The sequence below is a fragment of the Cimex lectularius genome, unplaced genomic scaffold (genome assembly GCF_000648675.2).
Source record: "Cimex lectularius strain Harlan isolate CLEC.00 unplaced genomic scaffold, Clec_2.1 scaffold115, whole genome shotgun sequence".
NCBI classification, from domain to species: Eukaryota; Metazoa; Arthropoda; class Insecta; order Hemiptera; family Cimicidae; genus Cimex; species Cimex lectularius.
Window position 1 is genome coordinate 1,299,540 of NW_019392707.1, and position 19,256 is coordinate 1,318,795.

The 19,256-nt window shown below is 35.6% G+C and overlaps 2 protein-coding genes across 6 annotated transcripts; both read left to right on the forward strand.

Moving 5' to 3' along the window:
- Positions 1-4,878: 4,878 nt before the first annotated feature.
- Positions 4,879-11,135, forward strand: LOC106666925 (homocysteine-responsive endoplasmic reticulum-resident ubiquitin-like domain member 2 protein). 5 transcript variants are annotated; one of them, XM_014394466.2, is made up of 8 exons: positions 4,888-5,110; positions 5,177-5,235; positions 9,549-9,683; positions 9,750-10,005; positions 10,067-10,235; positions 10,304-10,410; positions 10,640-10,826; positions 10,887-11,135. In XM_014394466.2, exons 3-8 carry the CDS (start codon positions 9,549-9,551, stop codon positions 11,080-11,082), a joined length of 1,050 nt encoding a protein of 349 aa, XP_014249952.1. In that variant the 5' UTR covers positions 4,888-5,110; positions 5,177-5,235; the 3' UTR covers positions 11,083-11,135. The 5 variants fall into 5 exon arrangements, with proteins under 5 accessions (XP_014249955.1, XP_014249950.1, XP_014249954.1 ...); XM_014394465.2 differs by having other exon boundaries at positions 5,177-5,222; XM_014394469.2 differs by lacking the exon at positions 5,177-5,235 and having other exon boundaries at positions 4,879-5,110; positions 10,914-11,135.
- A 1,698-nt stretch (positions 11,136-12,833) lies between these two features.
- On the forward strand, positions 12,834-18,724 carry LOC106666924 (mortality factor 4-like protein 1). Its single transcript, XM_014394463.1, has 3 exons — positions 12,834-12,970; positions 13,047-13,372; positions 17,689-18,724. The coding sequence occupies exons 2-3, from the start codon at positions 13,055-13,057 to the stop codon at positions 18,322-18,324; spliced, it is 954 nt and encodes a 317-aa protein (XP_014249949.1). The 5' UTR covers positions 12,834-12,970; positions 13,047-13,054; the 3' UTR covers positions 18,325-18,724.
- The last annotated feature ends 532 nt before the right edge of the window (positions 18,725-19,256 follow it).

Sequence of the window (19,256 nt, forward strand, 5' to 3'; positions counted from 1 at the left end):
CCACCATGTCTGTGGAACAATGTGGTTATCACAACAGAGGGCTACATACTCAATTGCGTCTAGACGTCCTCACTCGCACAGGAGGTCAGTCTTTCGCCTGAATGCATACAATTTTGCAGCAAAATCTCCGTGCCCCATCAACAACTATGATATGTAATGATCCACTGTGATGTGTCCCATCTAAAGTCGTCACTTGACAATCTGGAACAGTTGGTGCATATACCCTCCATTCGTCGGTGCGTCCCAGTGTCGTTCCCACTGTTTTATCATCCACGGGATGGCCTCAGGTTCCATTGTAATGGGAATACATAGTGAGCAATCATTAGTCATCTCCCATTCTGCACACAAGGGGTTTGGTCTTCAGATCAAGGGGTGGTCGGCCAGCAATCACATGCTGGGCAACCATCCGGTAGGCCTGTGTGACAGCAAGTAGGGCTGCGCGATGGGCACACTCAAGAATCATCCAGCCATTGCCCGGATTCTGTGTACCCATACTGAGGCGGCATATAGCAGGATGGACTTGCACAACACCGAGTAATAGACTTGTCTGGTCCTATATGAAGCACCCCATAAAGCACCATTCAGGGTGCATATGGCTGCGATGCGTGCTCATACCTTTTCTCGCGCATATGAAGGGCTGGCATCAAAACTTAGACCCGCTTCCATTCATACACCCAGGTATGTCAGGACCAGGGTTGTGTAAGAGTCCGGTCACTAATCCGCCGACCGCATGTTGTGGGATCTCTTAAGTAATATAATTTCAGACTTTTCGGGAGCCAGCAGTTGTTTGATTGTTTGGCACCACTTGCTCAGTACAGCCACCAGAGTTGCACCTTTCCTCTCCAGCTCTGCCTTGGTGTCACCTGGAATAATAACAGCCAAGTCATCTACATAGGCGAAGGCTCTAAATCCCGTGTTGTGGTTAGTAATTTCATTGCTCCATCAAACAATACTGACCACAGATAAGGGCCAAGTACAGAACCCTGGAGAATCCCTATCTGTACTTTCCTCCTGCAGCCAGATCCATATTCAACAAGGGTTACATACCGTCATAACAATACCTAACACAGCGAGATCTTCCTGGATGATGGCAGGGTGCAGGTGCCCCTTATGCAGAAAAAGGTTGCTCGATGTGTCCCATATAATAGAGGCGTGTCATGCCTTCGCTCCATACAGAGACCATGTAGGCTGGCCGCTGGAGTTAAGAATGGTTCTCAAGCACAGCAATCAGTTTCTGGGTCCTCTTATTTCAAATTATGAAACAACAGATCATTAAGAAACACACATTTTTAAACCCTACTTTGTTGAAGTCGTGAGGAGCAGTCAAGTATGAAGTAGTTTAGAAAAACACTTTTTAATTTTTTTTTTACTGATGTTTCGACCTTTAATAGCATCACACTTTATGCCCTAAAGATGACCCGAAAAAAGGTCAAAACATCGGCAAAAAAAATGAAAAAGGTGTTTCTCTATACTACCTCATGCTTGACCACTCCTCACGACTTCAGCAAATTAAAGTAGGACTTAGATTTATAAAAACAGCCGGACCAGAAAAAAAAATTAGTAACAATATTGACGTCTTTAACGACTCTCTTGACCAGCTGAATCAAGAATTCCTCCAAATCTAGAAAAAGGTGTTTTTCTAAAATACCTCATTCTTGACCACTCCTCACGACTTCAACAAATTATGAAACAACAGGTCACTAGGAAACACGTCTAAACCTTACATTGATAATTTATTCACATATTGTTCATGTGTTTAATTTAAAAAAATATATATATATTTCAGCCATAAGGACTACTCTTCTGCGGGTAGATTCTGAAATTCCAATGGTGTCAGCTTGCTCCTTACTTCCTGGAGGATTGGTAGTCTCAAAGTCCTCAGAGGTTCCTCTCAGGAGGATCTGCAAGCCCAACTTCTTCTAGCTCAAGTCCGGCCAATAAGCAGAGTGCGCAGGTGGCATGAGGGAAAAATAAAATGAAAAGCCATTATTGAAACAAAAAGGAAAACTTGCTTATCCAAAAAAAAGTTTATTAAATCTTCAATTATACAAATCAAAATAAATAAATGAAGTTATTTTCTGTTTTATTAATGGCCTTGACCAATGAACGAATGATTTGTGATTTACGCAATGTTCAGTACTCATGAATATTGTACAAGTATGGAGAGAGAGACACCCAGGGAGAGATACAGCGTCTCTTATGGTCCACAGAATAACATGTTTATGTACACGATAGTTTTTCCGGCCTGCCTGATCGGCAGCTATTCTTTACATTTCTTAATTCACAGTACCTGTTCAGTCTGTCACATAATTGAGGGCCCATAATCAACTATTTTACTAATTGCACACAAATATTTGCCGTGAGATTGTAATTTCATAATTAATTCGCATATATCAAGTCGTAGTTCAATTGGTGCTATTTTGACAATTTGTTATCGGTTACTGAACCATTGTGTACATTTCTCATTGTTTACTGAAGCTATGGTCCTCAACATATTAATTTAAACTATGAATCTCTCTGTTCAACAGCCAAGAGTGGGTAGACTTTTTTGCATCCAATAATTGCTCTAAAACCGTTATACTTTTATTGTTGCTATCAAAATTTATTTGTAGAATTTTTGAGAGTGCTAAATAAATTGTCTGAGTTTGCTGTTTCAATGTGTTATGTTTGTTTAATTGAAAAAATAATACGTTTATACCCATAATAATTTTTACAAATACCAAGGGTGGCGGGCAGAGACCCTTTTGTTACTAAGCATGTACATACATGTGCAGATTTGAGCTTTCATTCCAAATCATTATTATTTTGAATGCTTTATTATTATTATTATTAATGTAATAAGATACTTCATGTAAGAATATTTATGAATTTACCTAGTAAAAAAAGAAGGTAAATACAACACATACAGCTAGGGTATCTGTCATCTGGAGAGTGCTTCATAATTTTGCTATAATAATAACCCTCTCTTGCCCCTAATTTACACAATGAACATAGCTCAACCCTCCTTTCAAACCATCGAGTGAAACTTAGGTAATGTAATTCACCCCTCATTTTAAATATCCAACACAGATCTATCAAGCTAATCAGCAGTTCATTCGTGAATGAAAATAATTTACATATAATGTACTTGATTCTCTAGCATTCACCAAAGACTATTCCTGAAGTATTATTCTCATCTTTAATATTAAATTTGATAGTTGGTTTTTCCAGAGAGATAAATCATCTAATGAAGGACTGAAGTCGCAATGGTGTTTTTAGTTGGTAAGTCAGGAGGCTGGAGGTCTGTGTAATCCTTCTCAGCACATACTTAAAATGGAGTTTAAACTTAAAAACCAAAAGAAGGTCTACATCGGCCTTTACATAAAGCACATACACTGAGAGGAAAAAGTAGCCACCCTTAATATTTTGAATTATCTCTTAGATAATCCTCCATTAATTAACTTAATTACTTTGGTTCTTTTTTAAGGATTACTGGTAAATAAGACACAAATAAAATCTTCCACTCGTCCATAAATTTTTGAATAGTCTCTTTTTGCTGGTTTTTCTGTAAAGTTTCTTTCTAATGTAACGATGGTTTGTTATTTTTAAGTTGTACCATTTTTAAGCTTTTGTTTGAGTGATACAATCATAGCATTGTTGGAAAATGGAAGAAGTCAAGCGTATGTGGCCACGGTACTTAACAATTGTCCAAAGGGTCTTCCATCGCTATTAAGATACTGGAGGTTACTCAAGAAAGCATGAATAAGGTCGCCACTGTGTCATATCTCAGAGAGTTGATCATTTTATTGTTTCGAATGAATGCCGTGATCGACATTTTACCACTGTTAAGATCAAGCAACAACTTCAACAAGTTAGAAATGTTAATGACACTGTAAGACGAAGACTTTCAGAAGCTGGATTAAGTGCGAGAAGGCCATGCAGAACTTTTGACAAAGTACAGAACAGTTCAGTTAAGTTTCGCAATACAACAAATCAATTGGTCTGAGTAAGATTGAACTAAAATCTTGTTTTTGGATGAGTCAAGGTTTTGTTTGCGGTCTTCTGTCAGCTGAGAGACGGTTTGGAGAAAAACAAGAGCGATACATCTCCACAACATTTTCATCCTGGAGAAGAAGCTATGGAGGTGGTAGTGTTTTGATTTGAGCAAGCATTTCTATGGAAGGTCGCTCTAACTTGATCTTCATCGAGGGTTCCCGAACACTTATGCCATGCATTGAAGAGTGTTATCAGAAGTTGTTCCTTATATGTCACTAATTGGTGATGGTTTTATTTTTATGCATGACAAGGCCCCACCCAGATAGGATCATTGGCGAATATTTAGAACGAGCTACATTTGAAGTGGCCAGCTTGTAGTCTCAACTTAAACCCTATCAAGAGATGAGTTGTGAAAGAGGGTAAAAAGTCGCCCCACTGATGCTAGGGAATTTGCAGGAATTTAGAATGGTGCTGTTTGAGTAGTATGAAAATATTCCACAGCACTACATTCAAAACCAAGCTAGAGCAAACCTCCAAACTTGAGCTACTTTACAAGTAATTAAGTGAACGCATTAAAAAACTGGACTCCTGAGAAAGGGGCACTAAATTGTGAGTGACCCAGATCGACCACATAGCATTAACTATCAGTTTTATTATTATTATTATTATTATTGCTATAATAATAGTATTATTTAACTATGTTTATACAACTAAATTTATTTCTAAGATATGTACGTGTGAGGGGGCTTTAAGCCCTATTTGTATCTCTAAAATAAACAAATATTCTTTGTGATTAGACAAAATAATTTTTTATGCGAGTTTGAATTTAGTCAGAAAACTCATCTCCAAAAATGACGTCACTTTAGGAATTGATACGCCATCGGCACCCTATATATTTTGGCCAACGTTTTACCCACATTTGTCAAGATAGCCCAAGATAAGATTGTGCCCAATTGTTTTGGGCTCAATTCCCTATATTCACAAAGGCATCGATCAGTGGGTCACCTTGCCAGCCGATTTGGGATGGCTCGTGGATCTCTATTCCACTAAAATGCCTCCAAATATCAATTCCAGATGTGGATAACTCGAGGGGGTGAAATAAAATATTAAGAATCAGCATTGATCATCAATAAAGGTGAATTTATTTGTTTACATTTACCTAACAAGAATATACACGTCAGTTCTTTGCATTCTTTTACAGCTTTTTAATTTTTTTTACGCATCAATATTTCATTTGCCTACAAAGGGTAAGATCTCCTGGTTTGTATTTATTTATTATTTATAAGTTTTTTAACAAAACTATCTAGAATAAAGAGTTAGTTGATAATATAATTGCTTTAGACCCTTTAGATATTGTCTGTTTATAATATTAGTCATGTCCTGGAAACCTGTTTTCACTTTTGTTTGCTACAAAACCTCTTTTTATTAATTATTTACACCTGCTGGAATTCATTAATTTGATAGCATCTTAGAACACAAAACATATATTAACAAATTACATAAGTAAGAAAAAAGAGGAACTACTTAGAACTCATAGTAATTATTAAGTAAAAGCATGGTTTTAAGTCTAGCAGATGCAGACTGATGCTTTCGCAAACGAAGGACATAGCGTTACATAGCCCAAATCGTGTGTGTTGCGTTCTACTGTCCACGATACAGTGGTTTAAGGGCCACTGAATTTTAGAGACGATTGCTTATTGCTTTGTCACTCCAAACAGTTTGTATTGTAAGGATGAGCCGTAAAATAGTCATCGTCGGCTTCGTGAGAATAGCCTAGTCTCTAGACATCCTATAGGTTCTCTTCTAGAGGAGAAGCATTGAGTGGAAAGGAGACTATTCGCAGATCTTGCTTGGACACCTGAATAATGGTGGTTCTCTTCACAGATGGGTGCCAGATTGGATTGTGCCAATCATATTGCTGGGACTGTGTAGAAAAGGTGTAGCGAACGCTTTGCTTCATGTAACATGCGTCACAGTCAAAAAGTCAGTTATGGTATGGAGTGGAATCGACATCCGTGCATGTATAAAATTTTTGATGCAGTGTTGTGGGCTATTATTTGTCATGGTTGTCAAGTATGGTGATATGAGTGCTATGAGGAGCTTGAGAAAATGCAAAGATTATTTATTAAACGGATGTTTTGTCTGCCTAATAATACACCGACATACTTTTTGCATTTATAAATGGCAAGACACATGTTCACATTCAGATTAAAGCTGCACTTCTCTTATGTACTAAAGATCTTTTCAAATCATTTAAGGGACAAATTAACCTATCAATACTGAGATGCAAAAATAATGGCCACCCTCTTTAATTATTATTTAAGTAAATAGTTGCAATACTTATTATTATTATTATTATTAATTTTTAAGGTGCAATACTTATTTTTTATATTTTTGTTGTTTACTAGATATTTTTAAAGAAAGCTATAGGTATAGCTAAATAAAAAATTTAACTGAGTAAAACTATATTCATGGACACTCTGGATCAAGGTATGGTCTTGAAAGAAAGCAAATTAAGTTTTTACTGCCAAGCTTTCGACCTATTTTAAGATCATCATCAGAGCAAAACAATCTTAAATATGTTTACAGATTGACATATTTAAGTTTTTACTGGCGATCTCAAATTTCCTTGAAGATTGACTCAGTTCTAACAGCCAGTTAGCAGTCGACTCAGTCCATGAGACAATGGATTAAAACTAAGTCCTCCATTCAAATGTAGCTTAGGACGGAGGCATGTGAGAAAGCACATCAAATGATCATTCATCAGAAACTAATGGCAGTACTATTAAATCTAGGATGAGTTAGGACTAAAATAGTAGTAGGTCTGCTGGCCACTGCAGATCTGGTTGCATATGTATAGACTCGGAGTGGCAGAAACCAACCTGGGCAGATATTGCCAGGAAGAAGAGTCAGTGGAACCTGGGTGAGGAAAAGGCCTGAAGGATGTACACAAGAGTTGGGATCTTGTAATGAGGAGCTCTAGACCGCAATCGAGATGCGAGATCATTAAAAAATTGAAAATCTTCCAGAAAAATCATTAGCAGAGATTAGACACAACAGATGAAATTTAAGTGCAAAATTCTTCTGTTCTTTTAGAAGAGCCCTTTCAAGATTCTGGTCTATATCAGGAAGGGCTTCACAAGTTATTCCTTATCTCTGAGCTTAACCTATGTTTGATGGGATTTAAGACTGGTTAAAACATTAACATGTTTTTGCAGAAACATTAGGACTATGTGAGCAACATGGTGGGGGGGGGCATTATCACGCATATGAAGAACATTTTTGCTGATGTCACCTTGGTCACACAATACCAAAATGACAAAGAACCTCTATGAACCACAACCAACTTACTCTCCATTCAAATTCCTGCCCAAACCAACCTCGAAAACTGAGAAAATTTGCCACCCGGAGTTCATAGAGAAATATTTTGTCTCACAAATAAAAAGAACAACTGACCACTTGTCTAAAGATTGATGGTTGCCTGGTAATTGAAGCTCATCTAGGCAGTTCAGGTTCTCTGACAGAGTGAAAAGCCCCATTAACCCACTCATTTAACCTTTTCTGAGCAGTTTATATATTTTACTTCTTAAACTTCTAACAAAAAAAAAAAAAAAAATATATATATATATATATAAAACAGTCGTTCTGCGGTTTGGTTGCCCTAGCGCACGTAGAGCCTACTAAGGTAGGAACCTGAAAAACCTAACTGCATCTTGCAGAATTGCAAGGAACTAGCATGTCTAATGGTACAGCCATCCTTAATAAGTGCCGCTGGATGTGCAAAATCCTCCATCCAATTTTGGACAGAGTTTAAGTGTTCATTGTTTAAAAAATGAGAAAAATTGACAACAGAATTTTTCTCAAAGCCCAGAAAAGTAAAAACATCAATTGGGCGGAGTTATTTCCCTGTCGGTGTAGTATTTTCTGGTTCAATTGCCGTTCACCAAGTTTGCAATTTTTTTTGTACTGTATTACATTAAGACATTAAAAAATGTATGTATGTTGTGTACAGTGAATATGATTTAAATAAAAATGGCAGATGTTTTGATTGTTTTTAAGAACATATGTTTCATTGGCCTATTATTAATATTTAGAAGCGGATAATTTGTGAAACATTAGACAGGTATTAAAGTTATAATTATGTTTGAATTAATTGGATTGAATGGCAAATGTGTAAATCTGTGAATTCATGGTGAAGTCAAAAAAAGTTCAATATATTCGTGCATATGCAAAAGTATTGAAATAATCTTGTTATATTAGAACAAAAGTAAATCTTTTTTGAAACCATTCACAAATTTTTCAGATACCATAGCAACTAGTTAAAATTTATAAGAACAAATTCATAGTACACATTTTAAAATTTTCATTACACCCACACAAATCCACAATTTATTGATCTTATTCTTACACACTGATTAACATCAACTTCAACATAATTTGCATATTTGATGAGCTACCTCCAAATTATTTCTGTTATATTAAACCTGAGAAAACATTCTTGTTTCGAGTTCACTTCTTGAGAAACTATGACAGTTTGTGTTTTTGTCGAATGTTTAATGCCTCTACTTGTTGGATCTGGCAAGGTGCTTTTCTATGGCAATGTACCACTGTATTTACTGTAATCCGGATAAACATTCTGTTCAAAAGGCACTTTTTTATGAAATGGTTCTCTTGATAAACACAGTTGTTTGTCTAGATCTCAAGGAAGGAAAGTTTATTTGTACGTAATATATGCTTACGGTTAATTTATTATTAATTAATTTCATAATGCATTTCAGTATTTCATTTGTTTTATATCAATTATCAAGTTTTAAAATGATTCACTATTTAATAACTTAAATGGTTAAAGTATAATTTTTAATTCAATGGAGTTTTAAATAGATTAAATTGCATTTCATGTGCAATTTATAATAGTTTAAAATCTAATTTAATATATAATTTTATTGGTTTGAGTAATATACAGATTTTTGGCAGGGCTGTTGGCCATAGCAATTTTCCCGTATTCCTTCTATACCAGGGGAACTTTGAACAATACTGGGGCATAGTCGCATTCGTGGTAATTCTCTTGCAAACAGAGCAGCCAAATTAATCATCACAGAAGGTGATTGACTGAATTTGAACATGCCGTAAAGAAGAAACATGGAGCATGCCTAAGAATAGGCATACCTTAACCATGGTTTTCTCATGGCAAGGGAGGAACCTCTTTCAATTTGCCTGAGCTTTTAAGAATTACTGAGTCAGACACATTCGTTATTAATGGAACATTTTCAATTTAAGAGACATTCGAAGAACCCAGAAACTGTCTTGGCACGCCTAAGAATAGGACATTCCCAATGTGTTGCCGTTACAAAGTTACTCTGATTAAGCTATTATTTCTTTATTCAGTTTCTATTATTACAATTTTAATAAAAATATCAATAATTAGAAGAAAATTGTTTTTATATTTCTGTAAAAGAACTAATTACTTCTTCGGAAAACATTTCTATAGGTTGAAAGCAGTTATATATTTTCACTTTTTATTGTCATGATCTGGAGGTATATTTTATTAATTTGAAGATATTTTATCTTTTCAGATGGCCTCTGCTGATCTTATTATTCTGGTGAAAGCACCCAACCAATTAATTGGTGACCAAAAAATAACTTGCCAAAGAAATTGGACAGTAAAACAGCTCAAAGAGCATTTGTTCGAAGTCTACCCAAATCGACCGGTAAGATGTGAAATTTTTCTTAAGCTTGTTTGAAAGTTTGGTTTTATTTGTTTTGTATTATTTCAGCTACCAAAAGATCAGAAATTGATTTATTCCGGGCAACTACTTACTGATACCACTTTGCTGTCAGATGTCATCAAAACTTACAATGGACAGGAAATTAATACAATTCACTTAGTCTGTGCTGTTAAGGTGTCTGTAAACCCAATTCGTCCTCATGTGGGTATTGAATCTCCTGCTCCTGCAACAACAAATGTCACTACAAATCCAACTCAACCATCACCACTCCAGGCCAGCAGTGATGCATCCTCAACTCGTCCTGGTAGCTACAAAATATATATATGTTTATTTTATAACACAGTCTTAGTGTTTTGTCACTTTAGAGCCTACTGAAAACACCGGATGTTATTACCCATCAATGCTGACCAACCCACCTTGGTATTCGTGTCCCATCAATCGTTTATCCGGTAACAGAAATGCAGAGTCTCAAGAGGATGAATTTGAATGGGTGCATCAAGCATACATTAATTATTTGAATAGCTATCTAAGAATGTAAGTTTTTTACATTCCCTTGTAATTTGGACGAATTCTTAATATAAAAAAGTTTTAATTTTTATCAGGACTGAATTGATGTATAACATTCCCCTCACACACGACTCTGATGATACTAGTTCAGGAACAGATGGAGAAGGTTTTGTTGAAAGGCCCGCAGGAGTTGAGCAAGATGGTAAGACATGAATTTACCCTATATACAAAAATTTGGCTTTATTTTTCTTTCAAATTTGGGAAAACATCAAGAAATCTACATAAAGAAAACTGACTAAAGTTTGTGTGCTTACTTTATTTATGTGTTCTTGGGAAAGGCGTTGACTTACTAAGTATTTTCCTATATTGTTAAAAAATGTCAGGTTTTTTCCAATTATGTACAGTAGAATAAGCAGAATCTCTAATTTTAGATGGTGCTGCTCAAATTCACCCCCAGCCTGCAGCTGTAGGGGAAAATGAAGAGGAAGATGAACACTTTAACCGCGATCTTCTTGAATGGATATATATATACTTCCGTTTTGGAGTTTTGTTTATGTTTGTCTATTTTTATTCATCTCCGATCCGGTTCTTGTTGGTTGTTACTATGATGGTGTTACTGTGAGTGAACTTTTTTACTATTTTCAATATTTTAAGTTCCATATAAATTGAAATTTACAGATTTTACATTGAAATTGAAAGATACAGACTAAGATACGGGCCTCAGGACGAACCTGTTGTGGAAGGAGCAGGGCCAGCGGACGAAGAACAAGTTAATGGAAACCCTCCAGCTCCACAACAAAACAACTGGCTATCCATGGCATGGACATTTGTCTCACTTTTCTTCCTGTCACTCATACCTGACCTTATAAACTGAATTATAGCAAGTCTCTGGGCTTGGCATAATTAACCATTTTGAAAAAAAAAAAATATTTTACATATTTTAGGTATTGGCACAAATTTATATGATATCAATAAAATAATTGTTTTTGCCTTATTTTTTGTTTATTTTTATTTCTTAAAATATTTTTCTTAGTAGGATTTTATAACTAACCACCTATTAAGGTATCGCGGACAAGGGGTCAAATCACTGCTGTCTTAGTAATGCTACGTAATCACTGTGGAGGAGGAGGGAGTATTCATATTACTGAAAAATTTGGATTACAGAGGATGTTAAAAAAATAAAAATGTAAAAAAAAAATCAACACAACGCGTTATTATTATTGCATACACAAAACCTATCAGAATATTGTCAATTCTGATTTTTTTTTTAAATCAGTTTTTATTATTGTTTTTGTTAAATAATTTATTTAAAATTTTCTACATTGTTTCATCCTCGTTTTTAAACAGTAGGTATGTCATACTTAATACAAGAAAAATGTAGACTGTAGACTGAAATGACATTTTATTTTCTAGTACTGAAAGGAGGTTAGGGATTAACTGGACAAAAGAAATTTTTGAAAATTGATATAATATAAGCTTGCCTTGGTCTTTCATATGACGCTAGTCGCTACCTCTTTCACTCTCTCTCTCTCTCTCTCCTTCTCACTCACTTACCTGTCCTCGCCGGCCAGCATCTCTCCTCTCGATCGCTGTTTGTTAAGTGTGTATGTGATCTTACAATCCCCTGCTAGGATTGTTATGACTACAGAAATAAAAATTTAAGGGTTAGGGCTCGAGGTGGGGAAGGGTTAGGGTTCTGGTAGGGGGAGGTTAGCTGGTAGGGATGATAAGGTTAGCTTCAGGGAGTAGGATTTACAATTCGGAGTAGAGAAGGGTTATGGAGGTAGGGTTAGGTTCGAGGAGCCGGGTTTAGAGTTCGGGGTAGAGAAGGGTTAAGGATGGTAAGGTTAGCTTCGGGGAGTAGGGTTTAAGGTTCGGGGTAGAGAAGGGTTAAGGAGGTAGAGTTAGGTTCGAGGAGCCGGGTTTAGGGTTCGGGGTAGAGAAGGGTTAAGGAGGTAGGGTTAGGTTCGAGGAGCCGGGTTTAGGGTTCGGGGTAGAGAAGGGTTAAGGAGGTAGGGTTAGCTTCGGGGAGTAGGGTTTAAGGTTCGGGGTAGAGAACGGTTAGGTTCGAGGAGCCGGGTTTAAGGTTCGGGGTAGAGAAGGGTTAAGGATGGTAAGGTTAGCTTCGGGGAGTAGGGTTTAAGGTTCGGGGTAGAGAAGTTAAGGATGCTAGGGTTAGGTTCGAGAAGATGTGTTTAGGGTTCGGGGTAGGGGGTTATGTACGGGTGGAGGGAGTGGAAGTTTGTGAGGGAGAGGGTGGTAAGTGAGTTAGTGAAGAGATATTAAATGAAATTAATTTTACTATGATTACGGAACTTTACTACTCTTCGCAATTATTTTACTCGCCTAGATAAAGATTCGGCTAAGTAATGATCCAAGAACCTGAAGTGTTAATACTGCTAACTTGGCAAAACACCTTCAAATTCTCCCCGTTATTCCTTCTCAAACGGCTCAACTAAATAGTATAGCAAATTAATAATGTGGATGATAGAAAAACAAAATTAATAAGAAAACATTCAATGCAATGCTTGGAAAGTGTCGATACTTTGTGGTAGGATTATTAAGCGTATCGATACTACTCTCTCGATACTTTGTTTCGATATCGTAACCCTTGTTAGGAATAGTGGTGTTTAGTTGTCACGGCTTGCGTTAGAGTTGCTAGCGGTCGTTTTGTTGCTTTTCTTCATTCGGGATCTCGTCTCATTCCCGTTGGGGTTGGGTTAGTTTGTGCGTTATCCGAAAGCCCTTGTGACGTTGATAAGGTAGTTTCCTAGGCAGTACTAAAACCGTCTTCGTCTATAACCAGCCTCTAAATGATTTCAACCATTTTTTTTATAGATTCGGCCATGGAAGAGATCCGTTTCAAATTCAGGACGAACGAGAAGGTCCTCTGCTTCCACGGGGCCGTCGTTTGCGAGGCGATTTGCGTCGAGTCCAAGTACGACGAGCAGAGGGAGGAAATCCTGTGCAGGGTCTCGTACAAAGGGCCCGGACGCCACTGGGAAAAGTGGATGGCTGAGAGTAGGCTTATGAGGAGGAACTTGACCAATTTGGACAAGCACAAACGGCTGAGGATCACAGCTTTCAAGCCGCAGAATCCGGGACCGTCCATCGCAGCCGAGGAAAAGGATGCCGACGAAGTGTCAGAGGAAGACGAAGAAGAGGTAACTCAAAACTGCTCACTTTTACCAATTTCCTTTCATATTTTGGCATATTTTACATTATCACCATTATTATTATTTTTTTTTTTTTTAATTTTAACTTACAAGCAAAAATCAGTCAAGTTAAACATTTCAAGCTTTGGTTTCAACTTCATTTAACACCTACTTTCTACCTATAAACTGATCTTTCAAATAATCTGGCGCCCATGACAGCATTTTTTGTCATGACTAACAAAAACATTAATCATGCCTAGGACTAATGCAAGTCAGTTAAACTAACTTTCTGTTATGTCAGGGATTTTAAAAACTTCCCCTTTCAATTTGATGTTTAGCTTATCTTATCATATCATAACAAACAAGCTTGGTTAATTTTCAACTTAGGTAACTCTATGATGTCGGTTTGCTCATTCATCTAGTTGTGAAAGGATATTCTGGTTGAAGGGAGCCGTAGTAGCCGAGTGGTTAAGGCGACTCTTGAATAGTAGATTTCGCGTTCGTGGTTTAATTTTCACTGTTTTTTTGTGTTTTTTCTCACCATTTAAGGGGAGCGGTGGCCACAATGAAAATAGAGTGGAATTGAATGAAAGGTCCGGTGGGATTGGGTCTCAAGAGAACCTGAATTTTCTAAAGCTCCAGTACTCATGGGGAACTTCTCCAGTTCCTTGTTTCCACAATAAAAATTTTAAAAAAATGCACAATTGTCCATCTTGCAATTTTCACTTCATTCGCCATGAAAGTGTTACAATTTTTCTCCCAAGAGGAATATTTAGCTATCTAGCCTACTATCTGGACAATTCAAGGATATGACAAGTTATTCTGAATGGTCGATCTATGAAAAGGTGCTTTCTCTGTTTTCTCTTCCTGGTATGGTCAGTCCTATGCTTATCTATAACAGCTAATTTACTGACCCTATTAGAAAAAAGTAAACTTGGTGCTAACTCGTCTCACTTTTCCATTATGAATTTCATCTTTAATTCAATTAAGGATAAGACTAGTGTATGAAAATTTTGAATTTGAGGGAAAATTGCTTGGTAGTTTTTGACTACCAGATGCCATTTTAATTTCTACCATTATCAGTGTTGTGTTGTTGGTTACTGTCTGAGAGTAGGATATAATGATGAATGGTAGAGTGAGTGCGGTGTTCAATCCTTTTAAAAAGAGTTCCTACTCACAGTAAAACTTTAATACTTTTTACTCTGAGTAGAACTATCTTTTTAAAAGGATTACACACAACTATGTCCATTGTTACTTTCTAGTGTTACTAGCAACCCTGCCCATCAAAGGGAGGCTCCGGGCAATAAACAATTATAAATCTTGAAAGAAAAAAATAGTGTAACAATGTTTATATTATTTGATGGCACATTCAGTATCTTAAAGTTATTTTTGCATTTTAGAGGCGTTGCAGTCTAGCGTAGTCCTAATGCTTTGCTTTAAATATAAGACAATAAAAAATGTGTAATTTTCAATATTTCAATAGTAAAATCCCACCAGTGCATCTTAACATTTGATGATAATTTTAAAAATAAGTAGAATAAATGTTTAGTAGCTGAAATCAATTCAACTTAATTATTAACTTCAAGTTTTCTTATGAAACCATTATCATATCGTTTTCTTATCTTTTATAAAATGATTTCAGTATGGTCTCAGATTGATTTTTTAATCTTTAATTATTTAATTTATTTAAAATGAATCATTTTAAGATACGGTACGAACTTAAAAATCTTTTTGTTGATTGTACGGTTTTAGATCAATTTTGATAAGATTGAATGAAAACCTTGCTTAGCTGTAGTTTAAGCAAGGAAAATTAGGGTTGTTATTGTGAGAGAAAAAAGACCAAAAAAAAATATATTACTTTAAAATGCACTTTACAAGTAATATCAAAGTATCGGGTTGTAAAATAAGTCTTGTTTTTTATGATAAATTCATATATTTAGGGTGTTTGCATAAGTTGTTTCTTTTTTCAAATTTTGACTTTCATCCTTACAAAGACGATCAATTATTGCTTACTAGCCTTGTTAGCCCTATCGTGGGAAAAGCTCTATTGAAAGAGACTGTTAAGAAAGTCGATGTCAAAAGCCAGTCTAGAATAAACTGTACAAGCTGGAAGCAGATAACATTTTGAGTTGAAGTTTGATCTGGGACATAGAGCGGCAGATGCCAGTTGAAATTTATGTAGTATTTATGGTGAAACATAGTAGCTGAAGTGTGTTAACAGTGGTTCCGTTTTCATAATGGAGAGAGACAAATCAAAGACCAGCATCATCATGGAGCTTAAAAGCGATGACTTATTAGTCGCATTGGAGGATGAGGACAGATTAACTATCAGAGAGATGTCAGGTACATCACACAAAAATAGAAAGAAAAATTCTATCTCTGGGTTACATTGTGATGAATTGCCTCAGGAACAAGAAAGACCGTATAGTTGGTGGCATTTGGATCAGAAGGATTTATTTCCTTTTTGGTCCTGGGGATGAGAAGTGGGTCCTTTATGTTAAAAATGTTAAATGCCGAAGGACTGTTTGCAAGAAAAATGAAATGCTAACATAATGAGCAGTATCGCCCACTTGTAAGGGCCTTTTGTCTGCTTGGTGGGATATTTGAGGAATAATGTATTAGGAACTATTACCACATAATCAAACCCTTACAACAGAGGTATACTGTGTGCAGCTAGGGCCTTAGTGCCTTGGGGCAGTGTTGTAAGAATAGTGTCCTGCCCAGGTGAATAGACCCGACATTTGTTTCACCATGACAATGCCAGGCCACATACAGCTACACGCAGAGAAAAATCATCGAGTTAGGCTGGCAACGGTTGCACCACCCTCCATACACTCCTGACCTCGCTCTTCCAATTTGATCTTATTCCACTCCTTAGACAACCAAATAAAATGTAGGGGAATTTTTGAACAAAAATGCTTTGAAAATCAGACGTACAGGTTTCTTCTCGTCTAAACTATCATACATTTACAAAAAGAATTTCTGCTATCAGAATGTTGGAAGTATGCTATAGATAAACAAAGGAAATTACATTTTGGATTAAAAATAAAATACATTTATATTTTTTAAAGTTTGGTTTTTAAAAGCAAAAAAATTAATGCATACACCCAATACCTTTACCATCTTTCCAATAATTTTGTAAGTCCATCCTTCACAGAACTTCTCAGGTTTTTGAGCGAAGAACTCATGTGAATTAAAGCTTTTCGATTAGAAGATTTTAACAGAGCCAAGAATAAATGAAAAATTTGAAATGGCAAAATCGAATACATAACTAAGCTCTAAGTTCTGGCGCATTTGTAAAGAGTGAGGATGAAAACCTGGTGGAAAACGATCCCCCTTGAGATTAGCCTGTCATTTTTCTTCAATCGCTGACTTTATTTGCCCTATTTGTTTGCAGTATACAGAATTAACGATTTGATTGGGTGGTAAAACTGAGCTATGAGTAGATTTATGACGAAAAACAGATAGTTGAAAAAATGATGAATATCTGTGAAAGGGTTGAGATCATACCATGGTTCATGCAAACTTAATTGTTGGAGTTGAGTTGTAGAAGCAGCCTGACATTGTTGCATGAGTAGTGATCACCCTGTACTCATGGCTTGATTAATTAAATTGTGTTCATAATATTTAATTATAGTTTTGTTAGTAGAATTTCTCAATAGGTTTCTATTTTGCTTGCATTTCTATTTTTCAACTTTTCTATTTTGTACTCATTTCTTGAAATGTAAATTTGAAAATAGTTATTCAGAAATCGTGAGATGCGGTCTGGTGTGATGTAGGTTTCAGAAAAACATTTTCTTTATCGTGCCAACGTTTTGAAAATAAATTCACTAATTTCGTGGTCTGCTTGACCAATTAAATCATTACAATTAATTAAGGTTTTTAGTTGAGATGAAAAAAAGCTATTGGCACGAGCAGGATTCGAACCCACGATCTTCGGCTGGCGTATCTAACCTTAATTAATTGTTTTGAAAATAGTGTTAATCTTCTGTGAGAAAAATCCCCAGTTATATCATATTTGCAATTTTTGTGCCCAGCCTAGGTTTTAAGTTTTGAATCACCCAGCTATGCTTTATACAATGATAAATATTGGTTGTTCTTTTTTACTAATTGGACAAAAAATGGAGGACGGAAATAATTTTTAATTAATCAAGGAAGTTTTTCCTATGATAGTGACAAAGAAAAATGAGTTATATAAATTAGATATATTTTGCCTTAAATTTGATGTGGCTGTTATACCTGCTTGAAAATTAAAATTGACAAAGCCACAAGCACATGAGATAATATTCTAAATAAATTGAATAGCAGGTTGTTTTTGGTTTCAGCGAGGAGCTTTGGTGGAAGAATATGCGGTGCTGCCACCAGCACCTTCGCCACCACCTGATGAAGATAAAGTAGATGATTCTGATGATCGTTTTCTCTCAGCTGATTCTGATTCAGATTCGGAGGATGATGATGAGGTTTTAAACACGATTAATATCGAGTTGCCAGCAAACCTGATTGGCTGCCTCGCTGAAGATTGGAGGGTTATTAATAAAGAGAAGATGCTCGTGAAACTACCTCCACCGATAACGGTGCATCAAATCTTACAAGACTTCCTCCAGATTACCGAGGCAAAAGAGCAAGGCGAACCAGAAGATATAACGTTAAGCAGGCGGCAGATGGCAGTTGGTGTTAAAAAATATTTTGACATAATGGTCGGACCGCAGTTAATGTATCGGAGTGAGGAAGCTCAATATAACGCTATTGAAAGGGAGCATGGAGAAGATGCTGAAATGTCCAAAATTTATGGTGCCGTGCATTTCCTTAGACTGTTCGTCAGACTAGGTTGGGCCATAGGTTTCAGCAAATTTGACGAAACAACGGAAGAGCACTTTATGCTATTACTCCATGAATTATTGTCCTTCATCGACAACAAAGTCGATGAGTATTTCATCGAAGATAATTATTTTACCCCATAAGGTCAGATTATTTAAATATCTCTCCTTATGTGTGTGTTGTATTTTGTTGTCTTTTTAAATGTAATTTCACTTTACCAATATTTTTCTGTTAATATGATTATCTAATAATCCCATTATGCAAAAGCATAAATTATATTATTCCCTGATACAATACATATTTATATGTACATACAAGACAATTTATGCTATATGTACTTTTCATTCGCTTAATTTTTTTGTGTTCTAATCGTGTAATGTTTTTGTATTGGAAACTAAAGCTTTATGTAATTTATGTTTGTTAAAGAAAAGAAAAAATCAGTGATCTTGTTACGATTTCACATTTTATTCTATTCCTTAGTTTAGCTTGCTATGTTTCATTCTTTTTATATTCTTTATGAAAAATATATATTTTTTCTTTAAATTCTTATTGTTCATTCTTGATGGTTTTTGTTTTTCTAAATTGTATTGTTTTCTCAAAAGAAAAAAAAACATTCATACAGGTGTATGTGCATACATATTTTTCGTAATAAAGAAGAAAAATTATAATAGGAAATTTGTTTCAAGTAAAATTGTTTATATAAAAAAAAGAAAAAATTAAACGGACTTGCCTATGTACATTGAAACAGCATATTTCTTTATATTCATATTGTTTTGTTATTTGTTTTTAACTAGAACACATAATCATCAGCCATTCCAAGTCACCATTAAGTTAAAACTTTTTGAAAATATAAAAAATAATTTTACATATCCAGCGAAATTATTTAATATATTTTTGGACCCATTTTTCATCTTATTTAATTAAAAAATTCAATTTTTCTAAAATAATTGGATACTATTTTTATAGGATGTTTCTTCCTGATGCACTGTGATCAAGTTGGTGGTTGAAGTTAAAGGTCTTCAACATCTTAAAAAACGCTAATGTGAAAAGCTTATTTCTTGCGAAAGCTTAAAAT

Bases quoted from the DNA above. Each gene is read 5' to 3' on its own strand.
- LOC106666925 (XM_014394464.2), top strand. From the start codon at position 9,549: ATGGCCTCTGCTGATCTTATTATTCTGGTGAAAGCACCCAACCAATTA. The intron at 10,236-10,303 runs GTAAGTTTTTTA...AATTTTTATCAG, and splicing joins TTGAATAGCTATCTAAGAAT to GACTGAATTGATGTATAACA. The intron at 10,411-10,639 runs GTAAGACATGAA...CTCTAATTTTAG, and splicing joins CGCAGGAGTTGAGCAAGATG to ATGGTGCTGCTCAAATTCAC.
- LOC106666924 (XM_014394463.1), top strand. From the start codon at position 13,055: ATGGAAGAGATCCGTTTCAAATTCAGGACGAACGAGAAGGTCCTCTGC. The intron at 13,373-17,688 runs GTAACTCAAAAC...TTTTGGTTTCAG, and splicing joins CAGAGGAAGACGAAGAAGAG to CGAGGAGCTTTGGTGGAAGA.